The sequence below is a fragment of the Tasmannia lanceolata genome, unplaced genomic scaffold (genome assembly GCF_043159265.1).
Source record: "Tasmannia lanceolata isolate RefF3 unplaced genomic scaffold, GAP_Taslan_0.1 ptg000037l, whole genome shotgun sequence".
NCBI lineage: Eukaryota > Viridiplantae > Streptophyta > Magnoliopsida > Canellales > Winteraceae > Tasmannia > Tasmannia lanceolata.
Window position 1 is genome coordinate 60,028,770 of NW_027518714.1, and position 22,253 is coordinate 60,051,022.

A 22,253-nucleotide genomic window follows, 5' to 3' on the forward strand; every position below is an offset into this window, starting at 1 on the left:
CTCATCAAGAGAGATCTCCCAAGTCGTGTTCCAACCAGGTGAATTAATACAGTTCGTCGCGTCCCATTGAAGCAATCCTTATAGAAATGGGAGTTTTTAGATGGCGTCGGGCTGTATTGTCTAGTGTATTTTTCAAAAATTTCTGTACTAACCACTCCACCACAGGATGATCCAAAACTCCATTTGTCAGGCCACAACATAAATAGGCTATGCCCTAAAAATCATTTCCATAGGATGATCCTAGCCATCCAATCTACATATGAACTGCATGTTATGTAAACATCAATAGATTGAATGGCTAGGATCATCCTATGGAAATGATTTTCAGGACACACCCTTTTGATTGTGAAAAATAGTTGAATATATGGCCAAGGCGGCATATAAAAATCTCACATAGAAAGGGTGTGTGTTCATAGAGAATTTATAAGAGTTTGCCCGTGAAGTCCACTATTTTCAAAAAGTAATGTGGGCCGCATTTGTTGGGCCAAATTGTAAATAGGCTGTACACGGTAAATCATCTGCATAGGATGATCCTAATCCTCCTAGAGGGGCCGCACATTATTGAAATCTCTATAGATCAAAGGGTCATAATCATCCCACGGAGATGATTTACAGAGTACAACTTAGTTATGTCACATGCAGACCCAAAAAACAGTGGGGCCCACATTGTTTGGGTGATCTAAACCATTCATTTGTAGGGCCTTGATGTAGATAGGGTGTGACTAGAAAATCTTTTCCATAGGATGATACTCACCTCGGATCCGTAGAGGTTTTTATACTGTACCGTCCATTTTAAACTTCTACAAATCAAACGGTTAGCAACATCCTACGGAGAGAAGATTTGCTGGGCATATCCTATCTACAGCAGGGCCCAACAAATAAATGGTTTTGGACCACCTACAAAATATGGGCCCCATAGTTTTTTTGGGCTGCACGTGCATATATGGCCGTCCATCATGCCTCCACACTACATTTTGAAATATACTCGACTTTACGTGCACCCGAATATATCATGTCACGAGTCAACAAATAATTGAAATTCAATTTCTTGATCGGTATCTTCAATTTTTGGAAACTTATGAAGTTCTTCTGACAAGCCCTCATCAATGAACCTAAAAATTCCATCAATCTGTATCCGACTCAATCTAGGTATTGTAAATATTCCCTCATTTCCATCCCGGAGCATTTAAGTTTCCCATTTATCGAAAAAATCCCACTATTTGCTCACTCTTCATTGAACCAGATCGATCAATCTAGCAAGGATGGAATTTATATTCTGTTTACTAAATCACATGAAATTTGATCCAACCCTAGATGAAGGAATAGATGAGGGTTGAAACCTCTCGTGTTTATAAATGATTTTGTTGGGCACAACCTATTTACGTTATGGCCTATCAAATGGACGGTTTGGATCATCCTTTGGTGTAGGCCGTACGTACTGTACGGGAGTGATAAATTGACTCTCTTAACCCTGAGGAGACAGAAAGACACATAGGGGTCGATTTAAGATATTTGGGAGTCCATTATCACTGCCTTAGTAAAATAAGGGACTGTAAAGGGCTTACGACATATAAAATCTTGGTTAATCTCATCACATCACATCACAAGCGCAAGTTAAAAAGAGGGAAACCCTCGAGGTCACAAAACCAATTCTCTCTCTCTCTCTCTCTCTTCTCTTCTGGTTAGGGGGGCTAAAAAATTGCAGAGAGAAGAAGAAAAATGGAGGTGGAGAGCACGATCTGTAGCTCGGAGCTCACGCCAGAACAAGAAAGGCTTATTATCAGAGACATTGCTGTGTCTTCTCAATCTCAAAGCAAGCTAGGAGATCCCTTTTACCTAATCACTCTCAGGTGAAAAAAACTAAAACCCTTCTTTCTCTCTCTCAAAAGTTGAAAAAAGAAAGAGAGAGAGTCCTTTCACTTACTGTTTCAGATTTAGTTGCATTTGATTGCTTGTTTCGGTTTTCTGAAAATCTCGACATGCCTTTCTATTTTCTTTTTGTAATGTGTTATGGAAAAGATCCTAGGGTTAGAGTATGTGCCTTTTGTTGTTACATGCAATAGAATGCATTTTTCCCCTTTTTTATTTTTTTTCAACAGAATAGTTTTTGGTTATTGTCTCTCCTTTTGAAGATTCCGAATTACTATTGTAGCAAGACACAGATTTTGAAATGGTTATTGGTCTTAAGATCTCCCAAACGTGTCCTACTATTGAATCTATTTGCGATTAGGGATGTAAGTTGGATTTATGATGTTTTCATAGACACGCGTGTATGGAGAGATAGCCTCAACATATGGATATCTAGGCCTTTTGGTATATGAGAATTTTTTTATGTAGAAGGTTGTATGTTACCAAAAGAACATTAAATTAATTAGTGAAGTAGAACTGATCAAATTGGTTCATTTTGTACGTGATTAGGCTCATTTTGTTACTTTTGTATGAGATTAAGCAAGCTAAATTTGGGATAATGGGCATAGTTACAAAATTCATATTCAGGAATAATCTGGTGATGAAAATGTTCGAAAAAAACTGGAGTGGTTCATATGGCCTTTCATCATATAATTTCTCGTGGTTACAGCCTTTTATGTCTAATCACAAATCTCGATTCGGTTTTCATCAAAAGAAGTGGTGATGACAAATTGGTTTAGATCTGGTTGACTGATGGAAAGTTTTCGTTCAGTCTCTCTACTCCTCACTCCCCATTCCCTGATCTGGAGAGTACCAGTTCTGCATCAGGTTGATCTTGATGGTTTCAACATGCTCTTTCTGAGGGATTCCCTGTCTTGGTAAAGATATTGATGGTCTTCTGTGGTGTGTTTTGAATATTTAGGCACGCGCAACAACTAGGTTTCGATGTTGTTACACCATTATGGATGGCGATCTTTCTTATGTAATTGTTTACAAGTGTGTATTCATGCTTATTCTATCTTTTTTTGAAGTTTCATCTTAAAATTCTATCATTTGCATATGTTTCCGTATTTTTATGGGAGTTGTTCATAATCAGAGCTGGTCTTGAAGCTATGGTCTTGAACCTTATAGCTTAATTAAGTTTTTAACTGGTCACTATCTAGCGTTTTCTCAAACTTCAAAAGCATTCCATCCTCCAAATATTTCTGCTGTCGTTTTGTAGTTAATGTTGTGGTGTGAAATCTCACCCATATGAAGTGTTTCATACATATGTGTTCTCTGTATGAAATGACGGCTGGATTAACATTAAGGATTTGTTGCTCATGTTGTGCTATGAAATCTGGCTCTTTTGTGGTTAATGTTGTCGTGTGGAATCCCACTCGTATGAAGTGTTTCATACATACATGTTCTGTGTATGATTAGCATTAAGCGTTTGTTGTTAATGTTGTGCTATGAAACCTCGCTCTCGTATGACTTGTTTTGTACATACATGTGCTGTGTATGAACTGAGGGCTAGCTTAGCATTCAACGCTAGACGAGGCACCAAGTTTCTGCATTGGGGAATCTCATGCATGACCTATTGCTGTATCATACTGTAACAAAAATTTCACATTATCCCTTAAGTTTTTTTGGTACTTTCAAGGACTATTTGAACTTGATTTGCTTGGTTATGTGGATTTAATTGTGCTGTTATTTTCTAAGTAACATATGGAACCGATGTAACTCTTGATTTGATTGATTGCTCACAGATGGTGGCAGCATTGGGTTAATTATGTGAACCAAGACAGTACAAGCTCCACAATGGATAGATCCCCTTTGTATGATTCTGATTGTTATGAATCTGCTGGTTCAAACACTCCAAAAAGGCCTTCGAGTATTGACAATTCTGATTTAGTCTATGATGCTGCGTCTGAGGATTCCAGTGTCGATATAGAAATCCATGATGCTCTAATAGAAGGGCATGACTATATATTGCTTCCTCAAGAAATTTGGAAGCAACTATATAGTTGGTGAGTTCATATTACAAAGTACAAATTCAGGTTTACATATTTTCTTACCCCTGTTTCGTAGGGCTTCATATTTTTTCCCGAATAACAGTGGTTCGCTGTGGGTATTGAATTTTTTTTACTCTAGATGTTCTTTGGAAGACTTCCGTTCACTCTTCCAAATATGGATTGTTTATTCCAGATGGTTACCAATATGCATGATAAAGATGCTACATGATTGCTTCCTCAAATGTTTTTGAAAAATCCATCTATTTCTTTACCGTTTATATTTTACCGTTGAATGGGATCGATGTCACAAAATGATTACTAGGTATGTACGATATCTTATTCACAAGAACCATGTATTATTAACATAAAAAGAAATACACACCATATTGCTTGGGTTTATAATATTAACTCAATACATCTTTCCCTCGATCTCTACTGCAATGTGCATTTGGTACCTCTTTGTTTCCATTTCTTTTCACATGCCAGCTGGATTAGAAGAACCTTATTATGTGATGTTGTGAGGCTCAATCCTGGAAGGGAGGGATTACCCTTAACCCTCAACATCAGCATTATTATATGATGTTGGTCAAGTGACATGACGGGAAGTCACTGCTATGCCAAGATTGAACTCTTCCTATCTGGGCAATAGGCCGTACAATTTTTTCACTTTTGTTGCATCTTCTTGATCAGCAACTGGAAGGTTCTTCTTAAGCTTGGCTACTTATTTTCCATGCTGTGTGTTTTTTAGCTTCACCAACTTATTTTATCAATTCCATTTATGAAATATTGAATGATATTATATTAAGTGAGGAACCAAAACGATACTAAATTAATTGATATATCTTCTTCCATTGGAAGGAGCTGAATTCACCTGGTCCAGTAATTAGGAGGACCTGGATATGAGTTGTTTGGATGCATTAGTGTTAGCAGGATTGGATAGCTCATTATTTGGGAAAACCACGGCAAAAATAGAATATAAAATGACATCTGACCGTCAAGGCAGAAATTGGTATAAACTATGGGTGCCTTTTTATTTGTTATTGGGGTTTTAGTAGAAGTGATGACATTACGTACTTGATTTTGACTAAAATGTCCAGAGTAGCATGTTTATAATATATCATAATTACTCATTAAAAAATAAAATAAAATAAAAAATAAAATAAAAAATAAAATAATTGCTCATGTAGCTTTTCAACGCAGACTTTTACTAGATCATTAGGAAAACTCGTTCCTTTCTTTCAAATCAGGACACTTAAGCCACATAACAGTTCTTTGAGCGGTATTTGTGTTGGTTGCTTCCAATTGAATGGGTGGACCTTTTCATCATTCTTGCTATTTAAGCTTTCTTATTCAAGTCAATAAATTCATTGCAGACACAAGATAGTTTCCATAATAAGGCATTTCTCTGCTGTTTCCAATTGCAACAATTTGTTTAAGTTGCACTGCTAGTGGTTTGCTTACTTATTGCAATCCTCTTATTCAAGCGATCATTTTGCATTTGAAGCTGCCCAAAGATGCATCGGGGAGATACCAAAGAAAGAATAGTATTGACTTGAGTTAACCTTAATATCTGTTTGGCTTCAGGTATGGGGGAGGTCCAACATTGGCACGAAAAACAATCAATTCAAGTTTGTCTCAAATGGAGTTGGCAATAGAGGTGTACCCTCTACGCCTCCAGCTACTTTTGACGCCAAAAGGAGAACATGCAGTTGTCAAAATTAGCAAAAAGGTTTAGTTCCTTTGTTAATTCTTGGGCTTGTTTTCTATGTGAGCCATTAATATTTAAACTATTTTTTCCCTTTAACCAGTAAATTTTTTTTATTCAAGTGAGAGATACTACAAGAAGAGGTTCACAAAACTAAAGGTAAAATGCACAATGGTATAAGAAATTGAAGACCAATGGGATCTTTAGTAAGAGAATTTGCCTTTATGTCCAGTTCTTGATGAACATAAAGAAATGATACCTGATGCTCTAGTACCAATGTCAAGGATCTCCTCACTAATTTATAATCTCCATGGGATTATCCTGTTTAGTTACGCATCTAATAATGCTAAGATAATCACTCTCAGTCACAATGGGCCTAAAAGTTGAAAAGGAGGCCTTAACGCTAAGAGAATCACCTTCACTCACTGGTCCTGTTCCCTACTTGGAAACCGGTCTGTAACGACTCAAATAAACACATGAAGGAATCACACCACACAACAAATTCTCCCAAAATCTGTATCCTACTACTTGAAATACTTCTCCTTCCTCCCAAAATCTGTATCCTACTTGTTGAAATACTTCCTTCGCATTCCACACTGAACTAGAGATTACCCAACTTCCCATCTATATCTTGAGACCCTACTTCCTCCTGATGATTGTCTTTCACACCGTTGCACACTCCTAAACATCCTTAACCACTTTCCTGGAAGTGCTCTATTTTCATCTCTTAAATTCCAGAACCTGAGACGTCCAAACCATTAGTCGTCCTCATATCCTTAAGACACCTGAACTTTGGGCCCATTCATTCACAAGTGTCACTTCATAGTTGTTGATTGATACATGACATGAACATCTTTATTCTCATTTTACTTGTAGGATGACACATTTCCATGAAGGGCTGTAGTGCCATTTTTGGCACTTTTGACAAATTGCTTTGTAATGTAATGTGGAATTTGCTCTCCTTAACAAAAAAAATTCATTAGATGTGACCAGAGTAGTTCTTTCTTTAAAGTTTCTGCACCATTTTGCAGGAAACGGTGGGAGAACTTCATAGAAGGGCCTGTGAGATATTTGATTTGATCTCAGAGCAAGTAAGAGTTCATCTTCCTACCCATTTCCTCTTTCTCAATTGTTCTAGTACTCATTCTTGTCCCTGTTGCAGGTATGTATTTGGGACTACTATGATCATCATAAACATGCTTTGTTGAACGCCATGGATAAGACACTGGATGATGTCAATATACAGATGGACCAGAATGTAGGTTTTAGCTTTATTCTCTATCTACTTCAGTCCTATCTGCAATTGATTGTGATTGAGAATCAGGCTTAAAAAAGCCTTCCTCGTGCCATTGCTCATATTAAAAAAGCTTTCCTCTTAAATGTTCCTTCTTAAGAGGAGTTATTTGTTTTGCTTCTTTTTTTTGTTTTTGTTTTTTTGTAAAATTTTGGCATGAGGAGGCATTTCTTGTTAAGACAAACATTCTTTTTTGGGAAAATTTTGATCTCTATTTTGCATTCATGTGGAAGGTAAATTTTAAAGTTCTAGTGATCAGGTGATGCGAATGTCTGGATCAATATCTATTTCCTTTCAAGGTCTGGTGTAGCACTATGAAATAGTAGATTAGATATTTCTTTCATGGTTTTGAACTTCTAGTGACATGCAGATTAAATATTTCTTTCGTGGCTTCAAGCAAGTCTGGACTGAAGTCCAAAGTTTCATCCCTTACATGCACCAACATAACCAAAAAACTCTATTTATCTAGGAAGTAGTAATCCTCATTGTATTAATAAGATGAGTAAGTTGAAATATAAAAGAACCTATTAATAAGATGAGCAAGTTGAAAAGTAAAAGAAATGAGCCTGTTAGTAGCTTTCAAGCCGTGTGAAATATTTATAAATGAATATTCCTATTATAGACATGCTCCGCAATGCATGTCACTAGGTTTTTGATCTTATTAAACTATTACGGATGGTTTTCTTGCTTACGTGGTGTTTTCTAAGTATGCATTTGTGCTTATCTTAAATTTCCCCTGCTTCCACGGACTTCCATTAACTTCAATGATTTTTACAAGATTTCTATGGACTTCCACAAAGTTGGGACCGAATTCCGGACCAAACTCAATGTTTGAAACTTTGAATCCTTGATTTCTTCTAAAATCTTGGATATTGAGGGCATAAATCAGAAATAGAATGTGTATGTGTTTGAATAGGAGGATTGTTTAGAAAGTCTAGGAATGTTCAAAATTAGCTATTGTCTAAGGGAGTCCAATTCTAATTTTCACCGGCTTTCCTGTCTCTATTGAATGTAATGTCTATGGTCTTTTGAGAGACATTGATACGATGAATGAAAGATATTATTGAAGCTGTTTGGTTTCTTGCATAGATTCTTGGATTTGCCATCTAATCAATTTGAACGACATTGTGGCCTCCATATGTGATAGGCAAGGATATAGATTTGTTTTTGCTACTACTCAGGGTGAAGTTCATGGCTCTTGGTGTAGTTGGCCAATTAAGAAAAAATGATCCATGAAGGGTGCACACGATAAACTTTCAATGTGCCGTATTTACTTCCTGTATTGGAATGGTCTTTACTGTTTAAAAGTAAAAATCCCATTCTAACATTTTACATGTTCACCACTATGATACTGTCTTTTGTCCTTCTGAGTTTACGATATAACAGGAGATGATGAAAATTTAGCCTTATTGTGCTTTCATCTTTTTTTATGATGTTACATGCCACAATCTTAGGTAACTGATGCTTGATTATGGAAATAATATTTTATTAACTTCTGAGTTTAGACTGAACTTCTAATTAAAATGCACCATCATTAGTTAATCAGCTTAAACACTTTGAAAGATATTTTGGAGAGTTTTAATTTATTTTGTACATGATATTGACTACTTCTTAATTTTATATACCGGACAGATTCTTGTGGAGGTCCTCAGCAATGATAATGGTACTGCACGTGGTTGCATGAGCTCTGTGCAGGAGAATGGATCCGCAGAGAAGGACTCAACTTATGTTCTTGTAGAACCTTCGAGGTCTAGTGTATCCATTGCAGGAGGTTTATCCGCTAGCAAAGGTGTTTCCGGAAGCTGCAGTTCAGAGTTGTCACAGAGTCAAGTAGTTGCTTCCCCAGTTAGAGAGTTGGATAATAGTTCCTATGGAATCAATAGTGTCACCACGAGGGGGGCTTCTGGAGGTCTGACTGGATTGCTAAACCTTGGCAATACTTGTTTTATGAATAGTGCAGTTCAGTGCCTTGTACACACACCAGAGTTCGCTAGATACTTTCAGGATGATTACCATCGAGAAATAAACTGGCAGAATCCTTTGGGCATGGTTGTAAGTTACTAATTCAGGCAATTTCTGTATCATTCATCATGTGTTGCTTTTAACATGAAATCTGTGTAGAATTAATTATTCCAGCTTGGAAGATACAATTTATAAGAATGTTGTTAGTTATTAACTGCAGAAGATAGAATTTGTTAGCTTGTAGAGTATTCATTTCATTGTTGAGACTGGTTAGAACCAGTTGTCTTCCATATGGTTTTTAAATGAAGTGTTGATTATGTAGGGTGAACTTGCTTTAGCTTTTGGGGAGTTACTTCGAAAATTGTGGGCTCCAGGTCGCACAACGATTTCTCCTCGACCATTTAAAACAAAACTTGCTCGTTTTGCACCCCAATTCAGTGGATATAGTCAGCATGATTCGCAGGTATGATTACTTCTCCTTATTTTAAAAAAAAAAGTCAATTTATGTTCCTTGATGTGATGTATTAACCCACGTTCTTTTAGGAACTTTTGGCATTTCTGTTAGATGGACTTCATGAGGATCTGAACCGTGTAAAACACAAACCTTACATAAACTCTAAAGATGCAGATGGCCGCCCTGATGAAGAAGTTGCTGATGAATACTGGGCCAATCACATTGCTCGAAATGATTCAATAATTGTCGATGTGTGCCAAGTGAGTATGTTACAGCGATGATCATGAGAACTAGGGAATGCAATATGATCTTTATCAGACAAAGTAAAAAAAAAAAAAACTGTGTTGGGCTCCTTATAGAAGCTTCCAAATAATTCCTATTTTATTTACGCAGTTATTCTATTCTCAGGATAACATGTATGAATGTTTTCTATTAGTTGGCACTTGGCACAAATATTTAAGAATTCATTTATATAGTTTTAAATTGGACAAAATATTTATCACTTTTCTTTGTTTGCTAATAAAATTTACCATTAGTATCTAAGAATTCATTCCGATAGTTTTGAACTGCCTTACTCTTCTGATTGTGAAATCTTCAGTTGCTAAAAATGATGCACACATGTAAGATGCCAGATGCCTTTTCAATTGATATAGTTTATTAATCAAGAAGAACAAGCACTTCACATACAAGCGACGGAGGAAACACATCGCCTTTGTAGGGCAGTGAGAGTCTCTTGAGTCCTGACTCCTTAGCTAAGGATTCTGCAATCTGCAATATTGTTTCATTCCCACGATGACCACGAAATCTCATGAATCCCCATGCAACTCATGGGCTAGCCCTTCACTCCTCTTCCAACAAATTATGCTAAGGGGTTCACCTTCCACTGCTATATGATTGAACAAAGATCTTAATAAAAAAATAAGGTCCATCCGATGAGGCACACACTTTGGATGCATTGGAGTTTGTCTTTTTTATTCATAGGGGCAGAGAATATGCATAGGTTGTCCTCTCCAATTCTTGAGGGGCTATGGGTTGTGAAAACTTTAATAGCTAATTTTGAAAGTAGTGAGAAAACAATGTTGGGGCTGACGATTGCATATCTTTATAGAAGTTGGGATATTATTGTTCAAAGTCAGTTGGTAAAGGTGAGAAAGGGTGTGAGATGGATTCCTCTACCTCATGGAATTTACGTTAATGGTTGTTTTATGGGAAATCCAGGGAATGCTGGCATTCAGAGTGTTTTAAGAGTGGTAAAAGGGAACTTCTGATGGTATTCTTTTGTCCTATTGATATGAAAGATTCCGAGGAAGCATATTCCTTATCGGGCTTGGATCTTTCAGAAGAAATTGGGTGGTAGGCTATGGGTGGAAGGTGTTTCAGAAAATGTGATAGCTTGGGCTATGCATTAAAGTCCGGGTTCATGTCATCTTTGCTCACGTCATCAAAGATACCAATGATCTAATATGAGGTGCTGTTGTTTCTTGCTCTCATGCTGTAAGAGAAGTTAATGATGTGGCTGATTCTTTACGGAGATAAGGTGTAAATAGGACTGTTAGTGCAGGGCTATCTCTGTCGTTCTGTAAATGTGTCTCTTCACTATTTTCTTCTTATTCTATTTTTTGTTACGCTAAAAAAAAAGGAGATTCTTGAGGGAATGTAGATGCTTCTGATCAAACTCACATCCCAAAACGACTTAAGAGCGCTAGTAGAAGTGGGGTTTCTTCCATCTTGCCATCTTGCTGAAGGCCTAGTAAAATTAGCGCCATGCAAATAACATGCTTGGCAATTTCTTCACTATACGGATTCCTCAACAATGGACACCACACCACCTGAATAAAATGTAAGGACTTACTCCTGATCCGACTAATTATGCGAGGGATTCAGCTTCCAGTTTTAGAGGATTGAAGAAAATCCTAAGGGAAATTTAAGGCCCGTCCAGTGAGGCACATTTCGGTTGTTGAGTAGAGGACTTGCAGAGGCCATCCTCTCCCATCCTACCTAATTCTGAACAGGCTACTGATTATTGAGAGGTCATTGCCACTTATCAGACTCTTACCCTAACTCAACTTAAGAAATCTAGTAAGGGAGGTTTTTCCATCTTGTAAACGTCTTGCATGAGTTAGTGTCAGATCAAACAGCATTCTCGGTAACTAATCCGTCTCTCTACATCCATATCGCTCAACATGGACACTGCACTACCTAGCATTTTTTGTTTTCTTGTTATGTAATTTCCCTCTTAAAATTTCAATTTTTCCAAAATTGCAACGGTTGCTGAAACTCTAGTTATTAGGAATCAATTTATGCTCCTAAATGTACCTTAGCTGGATCTATTGTTAGTTCAAGGTAATTCGTTGTTATGCAAATCTATGAATTGATAAGGTAACTCTATTCATATAAAATAATGTCTCTTTTTTCTGTTCATAGAAAAGAAAAAAGAATTTACTTTTGTTAGGATCTAGTTGTATCACAAGGGGCTATTCATGTAGCAGACCACATGATCAACTATGGTGATTCTCCTTTGGAATGAAGGGTTCTACCTATTAGAAAAACCAGTAGGTTCATTTTCTTTTTAATGCTGACTTTGATCCTTCTTGTTTAGAATGCCCTTGAGTGGCTAAAAGCTTTCATTTCCCAGTGGGAAAAGAAAATGTAGTCTTGGGAAAGCCGTGGTTAATATATATCTGGTGTTGAATTTAAATGAGACTGTATCTACATTCCGTGGTGCTAACTGTCTAATCAGCAGATGTAGCCTACTTAGTGCTTTACCTTAACAAACTAGCATTTCATTGTGTGTGCATAGTCTAACATGTAGAAAAGCAGCATTTTGAAGTATTAATACTATATTTTGATTGCGTGCATACATAGGGATTAGTCCTACCCTTAAATGGGGTGGGGATACCTTAGGTCATCAAAAAAAAAAAAAACTATATTTTTATTGAACATAGTTGCACTAACTTATTTGTTGATGGAAAGCATTCTGTTAAAAGTGTCGACTTAGTGATTGTGTGCATAATTCCAGCTTTGCTTATCATTTTCTTGGTGTTTTGAGTCCGTTGGTCCCTTTCTCATGGCTTCATCATTCATGGTCCTGTCTTGAATTGGTAAAGCAGAGAGAGGGAGGGAGGGCTTGTGGCTTTTTCCACGGGAGGTTGGAAGAGGCTTTCATGAGTCAAAGGTTGCATCCAAGTAGGCTTGAGTGCAGTGTGTGGCGATGGTCTTCCCTAACTGCATTACATGAGCTGCATTTGCAGGACTAAGTTGAAGTTTGGACGTGTTCTACCATCTAAGGTTCTCATGTTTTGGTTTTGGTATGCATTTCGGTCGTGATGAGAATAAAAATATGTTGGTTTTGGGTGGAAGTATTGGTAGAAATCCTGTAAAATCATAAACATATGGAAACATATGCAAATGATGGACATTTAAGATGAAACATTAGGAAATGCTAGAATAAGCACAAATACACACTCAATCCATCCCATACGTTAAAAAAACCATTCATAACGGGTCTCTTCAGAGACATCCGATAGAATTAGAACGATACAGAGAAGATTAGCATGGCCCCTGATGACAACAAATCTAGAAATGATCTAATTTTTTTCATGTAACAAAAAAACATCCCTAATGGTTTGACAATATCGAATATCTAGTGACATGCTCTATTGCGCACATTTGATAATTTAGTACTTACCATGTTTCACATGTAATTAAATATTTATATTATATATAATATAAATATTTAATTATATGATTATATAACACATACTGGTATGCTATACCATTAATACACTTCTAGTTTGTTTCGGTATGCATTTTTTTTTCGATATGCGTTTCAATGGGGATGGAAACAGAAACATTTTGGTCGTTTCGTGTCGCTTTCAGTGGGAATGTAAAATCATAATATCATCATTTTTGGGCCGTAGGAGGGAGGTTTTATGCTCTTTTTTTTTTTGGCTTGCATTACCTAAGGTGCTAATGGGAGTGTCAGTCTTTGTTGCCACAGGAAACAATTCAATCGTAGGTGCCATAGAGGTGCACCGTTAGTGCTCTCCCTCCATGTGGGGAAAACCTTGGCTTTTTATGCTGACCTCAAATGTGATGCAGTCAATATGCCAGCACGGCCCCACAATCCTCGACAGAGAAACAGAAGATGTATAAGGGGGCAAAATGCGATGCATTTTTTAACAGAAAATGTTGAGATTATGAATGTTTTGGTTTTAGCGGTGATTTTTACAAAAAAAATTGGTTATTTTAAAATTTCCCCAAGAAATTAATGGAAAATGGTGAAACTGGGGGAGCAGTTGGAACTTTTTGGTGAAATTCGTGGTTCATGGTGGACCTGGTTAAAAATATTAAAAAATGCCCATGTATGGCATATTCTTGTATCTTTGGCCTTATATATTATTTTGAAAGGCTGTTAAGTCAAGGATGGTATTTAATAGGTTTTCTAAAGTTTGAAGTAGTAAGTTGGGTTTCTACAGGTATCCTTGTAGTTTTATCCAAGTTAAGCCATAAAAAGAGGTTTTGGATTTTTTTTGTTTCTGGTTGCAGTTATCTTTAGGAGTTCAGAAAAGCTATGTTTAACAAAAATTCAACGACTTAGATTAGGAAAATCCAATGTCTAGGATTTATCTACAGTTTTTAGGGTTGGAATGTATGATCTGGACCGTTACCATTCAAAAAAAAAAAGTATGATCCGGCCGTGTAAACCCTACGTCTAGCATACCGTCTGTAATGAGGTGGCAGGTGTGGTGACTCAACAAGCCTGATTTGCGGATACGTCCACAGTTTTTATACGATAATTACTGGAACTATGCACTACAAAATTTAGAAAAAATATGAATTATAGTACATTGCATCTTGATAATATAAATACTTTATAAAATATTCTTAAAATAAGAAACAGCTTAAATTAGGGTTTGTCCTTGTGAGACTACCAGCTACTCCATAAGCTTAAGCTATTGGAGATGGCGTTATTTAATCTTTTCTTCTTTAACACTCCCCCTCACGTGTGGCCCCTCTTTTGGGTTTGGTCTACATGTGGCACATGTGGCCCCTCTTTTGGGTTTGGCCATTGCATGTGGATTTTAGCTATCCGGGAGGTTTGAACTCAGGACCTTTGGCTCTGGTACCATGTTAGAGGCTACATTGAAGATGAAGATGAGAGTAGAGAAGAGAGTTTTGGGAGAATAAGTGAATGAGAGTCTTCTCCTCTCACACACACAATATGTGTGTGTGTGTGTGTGATACATAGAGAAAGACATAAATACCCCTATATAAGGGTGCACACATATACAACTATGCTCAACACTCCCCCTCAAGCTGGAGTATGTATATCTTACATTCTCAGCTTTTTACATAAATTGCTCAATCTAGCCCTGTTCAATGGTTCTGCAAACATATCCGCTATTTGATCGTTTGATCTTGTAAACACAATGCAAATCTCCCCTTCTTGAATGCGATGACAAATGAAGTGACAATCCACCTCTATATGTTTTGTATGCTCGTGAAAGACTGGATTCATGGTTTTATGAATGACGGACTTGTGGTGTAGAGACCTCTTGTCTGCAGGAGATCATGCCCAATCTGCATCTGAATATCCCTCAATCCTCATGTGACTGTTTTCTGAAGAGGAGTCCTTTGCTAGGAGCTTTCTTCAGATATTTCACTATTTGAATAATTGCCGATCAATGAGATGTCCATGGCACGCTCATATACTGACTTACTACGCCAACTGCATAAGCGATATCCGGGCGTGCGATAGTGAGGTAAATCAACGTCCCAACTAAACGTCTGTAATCCTCTAGTAACCTCCTAGGTGAAGGCTTGACATTTGGGTCCATGGGAGTCTCAGCCAGCTTTGCTCTCAGAAGACCAGTCTCTTCCAATATATCCAGTGCATACTTTCTATGTGATAAAGATAGCCCTCCACGTGAATATGCTACCTCTATCCCTAGAAAGTATCTCAGACGACCAAGATCTTTGGTGCAGAATTCCTTTTGAAGAAAATCCTTCAGCCTTTGTATACCTACACTGTCACACCCTGTAATTATTATATCATCAACATAAACAATCAGGAAGATCCCACCATCATTGCCCTGAGAGTTGAACACTGAATGGTCTACGACACATTGTTTCATGCCAAATCGTATCACTGCCTCACTAAATCTTCCAAACCAAGCACGAGGAAAATTCTTAAGACCATATATTGCCTTTTGTAACTTGCAGACATCATTCTTCATCTCCCCCTGAGCAACTAACCCAGGAGGTTGCTCCGTATAAACATCTTCCTGCAAATCACCATGCAAGAAGACATTCTTGACATCTAACTGGTACAGAGGCCACAACCTGTCGGCTGCAAGGGATATTAAAACTCTAATGGAAGGAATCTTGGCCACAGTTGAGAGTGTGTCTGTGTAATCAATGCTCTGATACCACGTGACACTACCAGTTACTCCATAAGCTTAAGCTATTCGAGGTGGCATTATTTAATCTTTTATACTTAAACAGTCCTAATAGCTTAGGCCCTGTTCGTTTCAGATTGTTACAGCCGATTGTGGACCCCGAACAGATTATTGGACTCCAAACTAAACGTAATTTGGAATCCAATAATCAGTTTGGTGCGCACAATCGGTTGCAACAATCTGAAACGAACAGGGCCTTAGTCTATTTGTCGCATTCTTGTTCAAGTGCGGCTATTTTCTGGAAAAATATAATGTATATTACGTAACTTGGACATGGACTGGGTTTATTCCCTTTTTTTTTTTTTGGGGTAATGCCTCACTATTTATGCTGGCCTGGAAAGAAATTTTTACAGTTAGTGCGAGCAGTGGAATCATTTTCGTTTTAGTCCTAGGTCCTTGGTGTGGCATTTTTATAGAAGGTCCATACAAAATTTCTAGATTAGAGGAGTTAGGTGATGCATACTGGGAAAGCTTATTTTTTGTTTGAGTGGCATTAAGTGGGTCGTTCATTTTGAAGGGGAAACCCAGTTCCTTTGTCCTCTGTCAAGGCTCTTTCTTGAAGTTCGTTTCATGAAAGCTTTGGCCAGTTTTAGCATTAGGTCCTGTTTTCCCGGACAGGGTTAGTACTCCCGCTGTTTAGTTTTTGCAAAAATCTTTGATTTCGAATGTTTGTCTGATGGATTGTTTTTTCGTTTGCTGAGAGATTGCCTACGAAGGGAAAATTTGTTTTCCTTTATACATCAGTTTAAATCATAATTTTGCCATTGATTTTTCGATTTTCTTTTTCTGCTGCCAACTAGATATTGGATGACCACTCCTGATGACACAACCGCTCGTCCGTGATTTTATATATCTGAGTAATGCAAAAATTTGACAGGGTCAATACAAGTCGACTCTGGTTTGTCCTGTGTGTGGGAAAGTCTCCGTGACTTTTGATCCATTCATGTACCTCTCGCTGCCTCTACAATCTGCAACTACTCGGACCATGACTGTTATGGTTTTCAATAGCGATGGAAGTGCGTTGCCAACACCATGCACTGTAACTATACCCAAGCAGGGTCGGTGCAAAGACCTCATCCAAGCATTAAGCAGTGCATGTTCATTGAAAAATGGGGAGAAACTCTTACTTGCAGAGGTTTGTGGTAATCAATACCATTCAAAAGAAGAAAAAACCCAATGAAAAAACTAGTGGATATTCTTCTGTTGTCTGAGTTGGTTGATTAAAACTTAACTGTGTCTTTTGCAGATACGTGGCCACTTGATCCATCGGTTCTTGGAGGACCCTTTGATCTCATTATCCACCATAAAAGATGATGACCATCTGGCTGCATACCGGCTCCCAAAGTTTGTGAAGAACACAATATTTCTTCAATTGATACATCGACGCGAAGAATTGTAAGTTTACTCAAACTCTAACCTTTCACTTTGCATTTTTACTTCTGACAAGTGTATTAGTTAGAGCTGATTTTTTTTCCACCTGTGTTGACATCTAAGAAAAGAAAGAACCTGGGAACTTGCAGAATTCATATTTCTCTTTGTACCAGAAATGATCTGCAAATATGACTATCCGATCATTATTAAGCTATGGTACAAATATCGTTCTCGGGAATTTCTCGGCAAAGGAAAATCTCGGGACAGATAATTTTTTTAAATTCTTTCCAGGTTTATATCGGGAAAAAACGATAAAAATAAAATTATTTGAAATATATATAAAATTATAAAATTTAAGAAAAATATAAAATAAAAATATCGTAAAAATATCGGGTTAATATCGTGATATTATTGTGATATTTTATGATAAAATGAAAATATCACTATATTTTTAAAATCTCGGGATTACTTCGGGATTTTGTCGTTTTATTAGAATATCGTGATAAAAACACAATATTTTGAAAATATCGGAGATATTTGTGACATGGTTATTAAGCAACACTGACATGTATATCCATGCTGTTAAAAGATGAGCATCCTCCTCTTTCTTGATGCTTGTGTACTATTATTTAAGAAAAAATTAACATCCGCCATAGTGTAACTTCTTGGTTTTTCATTTTGTTCCCCGGCTTCCATTTATTATCTCCTACCGACCAATTGATCTAGCAAGAATCATAGCAAGGGAATTTGTTCCTGCCAGGGAAACTCAATTTTTTCTGCTCTGGATATTGATATTTAATGTTTTATTCAGTGTATTAAATTTCTGTCTAGCTGATCTCTCTAACATTGTATTTGACTCAGTTCAATTAATGATAAAAAATTTCCTGTCATGGAAACATAATTCAACTTTATTTCAGGGAGTCCAGCAATTCCCACACCACAATGATCTGGAAACCCTATGGTACACCTCTCGTTGCCCCAATATCACGTTATGACACCATCACAAGAGGCGATGTTCAGTCCATAGTTCACTCAATGCTCTCTCCTATGCGAATACCCGACACTCTCCCGTCTCCGAGTCACCATAAAACAAGAGTGGCAGAAAAGGTCTCTCAAGGGATCAATTCAAGTGAAGCATGTAAAGATTTTGCTGCATCTAGCTCCACAGAAAATGAGCACAGCACTTCTAACATGGCAGTGACCTCCAAACTTCCTCTTCAATTGGTTGATGAAAACAATGCATGTATTGATCTGTCAACAGGAGAAGAGAAGACGATTAGGATATCCTCATCATCAACGTCTATTTTGGTGTTTATTGATTGGGCCCACAAGGATTTGGAGAAGTATGACACCTATTACCTCGAGAATCTTCCAGAGGTATTCAAGTATGGATCTGCGCCTAAGAAAGCTCGTACCGAACCTCTCTCCTTGTACACCTGCTTGGAGGCTTTTTTGCGGGAAGAGCCACTGGTGCCTGAAGATATGTGGTTAGTCTCTCTCTCTCTGTGTGTGTGTGTGTGTGTCTTGTGGTATTTTCGCCATGTGCAAGTTAGAGTAGAAATTTGAACATGAGATGAAGAAAATAGCTCTTAGTTGAAAATTTCTAGGCAATGACCTTGTAAAAATGTTCAAAAATCACTATAGTTTAGTAGCCAATCTAGTAGTGTAAGAAATATCCAAAAATGTCGGGAGCTGGGGAAATCTTTTTAAGAAATTTTCTATTTTTTCTTATTTTAAACTTTTCCAAAGTCAACCCTGATTTTATTTTGATGACTGGGTTCAATAATGATGGGTACCTCGGTCCTTTATGCACCCTGACTGGGTTCAACCCTTCATGTCAGTGCCTGAAATGGTTTGCAACTAATGGCTTGGGACCACTCATAATCTAAGGTGATTCATCCAAGATTATTGCATGGGAGAGTGGCAAAACCAATCGGACCATGGGCTTTAGCTAGCATCATTGATGAAATTAGGGGGAAGGAAAGCAGGAGCTGCTGAAAGGACTGGGAACATATAACTTTGATGCATATGAAATAGAGCTGTTGAGAGGCTCTATTTCAGTTATTGTCAATTTTAATAAAATTTGTTGTTGGTTTTCTCCAAAAAAAAAAAGGACTCAATAAAAGAACTAAAGATGTACTTGCCTTGAAGGTACTGTCCACAATGCAAAGAGCGACGACAAGCAAGCAAGAAGCTGGATCTGTGGAGGCTTCCCGAAGTGCTTGTTATTCACCTAAAGAGGTTCTCTTACAGCAGGTCTATGAAGCACAAACTGGAAACATTTGTCAACTTCCCCATTCATGACTTTGACTTAACAAACTATGTAGCCCACAAGAATAGCTCCCGACGCCAGCTTTATGAGCTCTATGCCTTGAGCAATCACTATGGAGGCATGGGAAGTGGGCACTATACTGCGCATATCAAGGTGATTTTGCATCCCATAAACAAACTTAAAATCTGATTTTTCATTTTGCTTTGTTTGTGGTATTAGGATACGAGAAGTCATGTTTTAAAATTCTCATACCGCCTTGTCAACATCACAAGTCCTTTTTTTTTCCCCTACTTTTTGGTGCTTGTTAACCATTTTTTCTTGTACTGTACAGGTTCTAGATGAGAACAGGTGGTATAATTTTGATGACAGCCATATTTCTCCCATAAATGAGGAAGATGTTAAGTCATCCGCCGCTTATGTTCTCTTCTATAGGAGAGTTAAGGGAAAAAATGGTTCTGTGGGTAATGGGGCACAGCAGTGTAGATCATGACACTATTTTGACTAGAAAATAGATAGATCTCAAGCCCTGGGCTGCACTTTCTCATTCCAGCACAGAAAAAAAAAGGTTCCATGAGAAGCAAGAGGTGTGCAGTAGTTGTAGATAATGTTTTTGAGTTATTACTAAAGAAAAGCCAGGATACTTTTCAGATGGTATGGCCTATAAAATATCATTTTGGGGGCTTGATAAAATTGTATGCATTGCCCCTTAGATCACCAAGATGTCAGGACATTGAAAATTTACTATTGAAACTGACTGATAAATTGCTCAAATTTTAGCTTTGTTATATTTAATCTTTTTAATTGGTTTTGTTTTAATAATAGCTAAAATTGAAGTTGGTCGAAAGGAAATGCCCTTGCTTTACAGGACCAAGTTAAACAATAGAATGCTCATCAAATTGGTGATGGTAATGTTCTTGTGCTATTGGTGCTCTCTCTCTCTCTCTCTCTCTCTCTCTCTCTCTCTCTCTCAATGTTAATGGTTTTGTTATATGATATCAGCTCAAATTCGAGCAAGTCGAAAGGAATGACTTTCCTTTACAGGACAGTCAAATATTAGAATGCCCATCAGAAGGGTTTTACTATTATTTTTGGTGCTCTGACCCCTCTCTCTCTCTCTCTCTCTTGGCTGGTGGACCATCCTTCACAAAAATAACAAGGGGCTAGTTATGATAGCAGGGTCCAATAGAGGTGCTTTAGGGCTTTTTCTTTTATTTATAAGGATATAATTGCCTTTATATTTGTTTTTTATGTGGAAGGGTATTTCTGTAATTTTGTTTAACACTGAGTGAAATTGTTAGATTAATCAAGAAGTTATTTTCTGCAGGTTCTCTAGAAGTTGTTGTGATTTTTTATTTTTATTTTTTGATGGAGTAGTGGAAGTTATTTTTAGAAAATGAATCTGAATGAATGAACAACTGACAAAAAAAGAGCTTATGTTTGCAATTTCGCAACTGGTAGATGTGATATCCCTCCTCTTGGTGTGATCCTGTGATAGCCATTGCTGTGATGCTTTTGATTAAGTTGGTGTGACTCCAGCACTCTTTCTTCCAATCTTCTTCTATCAAGCTTTCTTCTATTAAGCTAACAACATTTATTTTAATAAATTTAGCCTCATTTAAAGTGATTACAATCAATTCTAATATTTTATTTCTTAGTTTGTAATCGAGATGTGACTCTAAAAATTTCAAGTAGGATGTTGGCCTTTCATTCTCCCTTAACTATTATTAGCTTGGATATCTTGAGAGACCAAGTTCTGAGTTCTCCGCAATTTTACCGGGGATTTGATAGCGTCCATCACAGAAGGCATTTCGCGGATGGGCTGTTGTATGTGACTTGAAATACACAACTAGCACACTCTCCCTTTCCAGAAAAGATCAATACACCAAGCACTACACTTAGATTTATTGGATTTGTTGTATTTTTCATATTCTCTCCTATTATAGATAGGACTAACAAAATTGAACAGAGTTCTTTATTGTATCAATTCGCCCTACTTGTTGATAGTTCTAACAGATTTGGAACTGTAAAGAGAGTGCAACAAGTACTACATGTTCTTATGCAATCGGAATATCATCTAGTTTCAGTCACCTTTGAGACCTTTATGAACTAAATGGGTGGCAGTATCGGATAAAATATCTAGACAAAACAATCTTTTTTTTTTATTGCGGATCAACCATTACTGAAGAGAGAAGAAAAAGATTTATGCAGCTTTATTACCATCACTTGGCTAAAATATGAGTCCTCTCCCATAAAACGCCATGTTCGTTTTGTATTCAGAGTTTTGATTTTGAGAAATTGATTATTGAACTCAACTAAGTGCAATTCCGAGTCCAATGATTAGTTTTGGACTCAAAATCTAAAACTAGCAAAGCCTTATATTGAAATTTTTTTAAAAAAAAGAGATTATCAGAGTGCTTGGACTTGCAATTTTTCATATCCACCATAAATGAAACGGTAGCTAGCATCTAAAAAGGCCTAGGCAACTAACCAAGCCTAGGCATACAGATAGATACACGGGTATGTTGAGGAAAAATTGAAGAACCGCGTCACCAGGCAAGTAGGCAACCATGCCTCATTAAGCTCATCTAAGCCTTTGTCCCAAACTAGTTGGGGTCAGCTAATGAATCCTTTAGAAAATTTTCATGAAGAAGGTGACTCTTCAAAAAAAGAAGAAAAAAGAATACCCAACCTCTCCTTAATCATATCCATAAGTATTACACGGTAATGTAGCAAGTCTTGGTAAGGCCTACCCCCCCCCCAGTTTATACATGCCTAAAGCTCAAAAACTCGGAAAAGTGAGAGCACTGCAAAATAAAGCCTTTACTCCAAGAA

At 37.3% G+C, this 22,253-nt stretch overlaps 1 protein-coding gene and 1 pseudogene across 2 annotated transcripts; both read left to right on the forward strand.

The window, feature by feature from the left end:
* Positions 1 to 1,590: 1,590 nt before the first annotated feature.
* Positions 1,591 to 20,744, forward strand: UBP5 (ubiquitin-specific protease 5). Of its 2 annotated transcripts, XM_077370679.1 has the most exons (13): positions 1,591 to 1,850; positions 3,657 to 3,917; positions 5,487 to 5,631; positions 6,639 to 6,698; positions 6,770 to 6,865; positions 8,534 to 8,953; positions 9,186 to 9,326; positions 9,407 to 9,577; positions 16,656 to 16,913; positions 17,025 to 17,173; positions 18,067 to 18,636; positions 19,301 to 19,574; positions 19,753 to 20,744. In XM_077370679.1, the coding sequence occupies exons 1-13, from the start codon at positions 1,720 to 1,722 to the stop codon at positions 19,909 to 19,911; spliced, it is 2,835 nt and encodes a 944-aa protein (XP_077226794.1). In that variant the 5' UTR covers positions 1,591 to 1,719; the 3' UTR covers positions 19,912 to 20,744. The 2 variants fall into 2 exon arrangements, with proteins under 2 accessions (XP_077226794.1, XP_077226795.1); XM_077370680.1 differs by lacking the exon at positions 1,591 to 1,850 and having other exon boundaries at positions 3,839 to 3,947.
* LOC143862747 (U6 spliceosomal RNA) lies at positions 12,822 to 12,914 on the forward strand (annotated as a pseudogene).
* Positions 20,745 to 22,253: the final 1,509 nt, after the last annotated feature.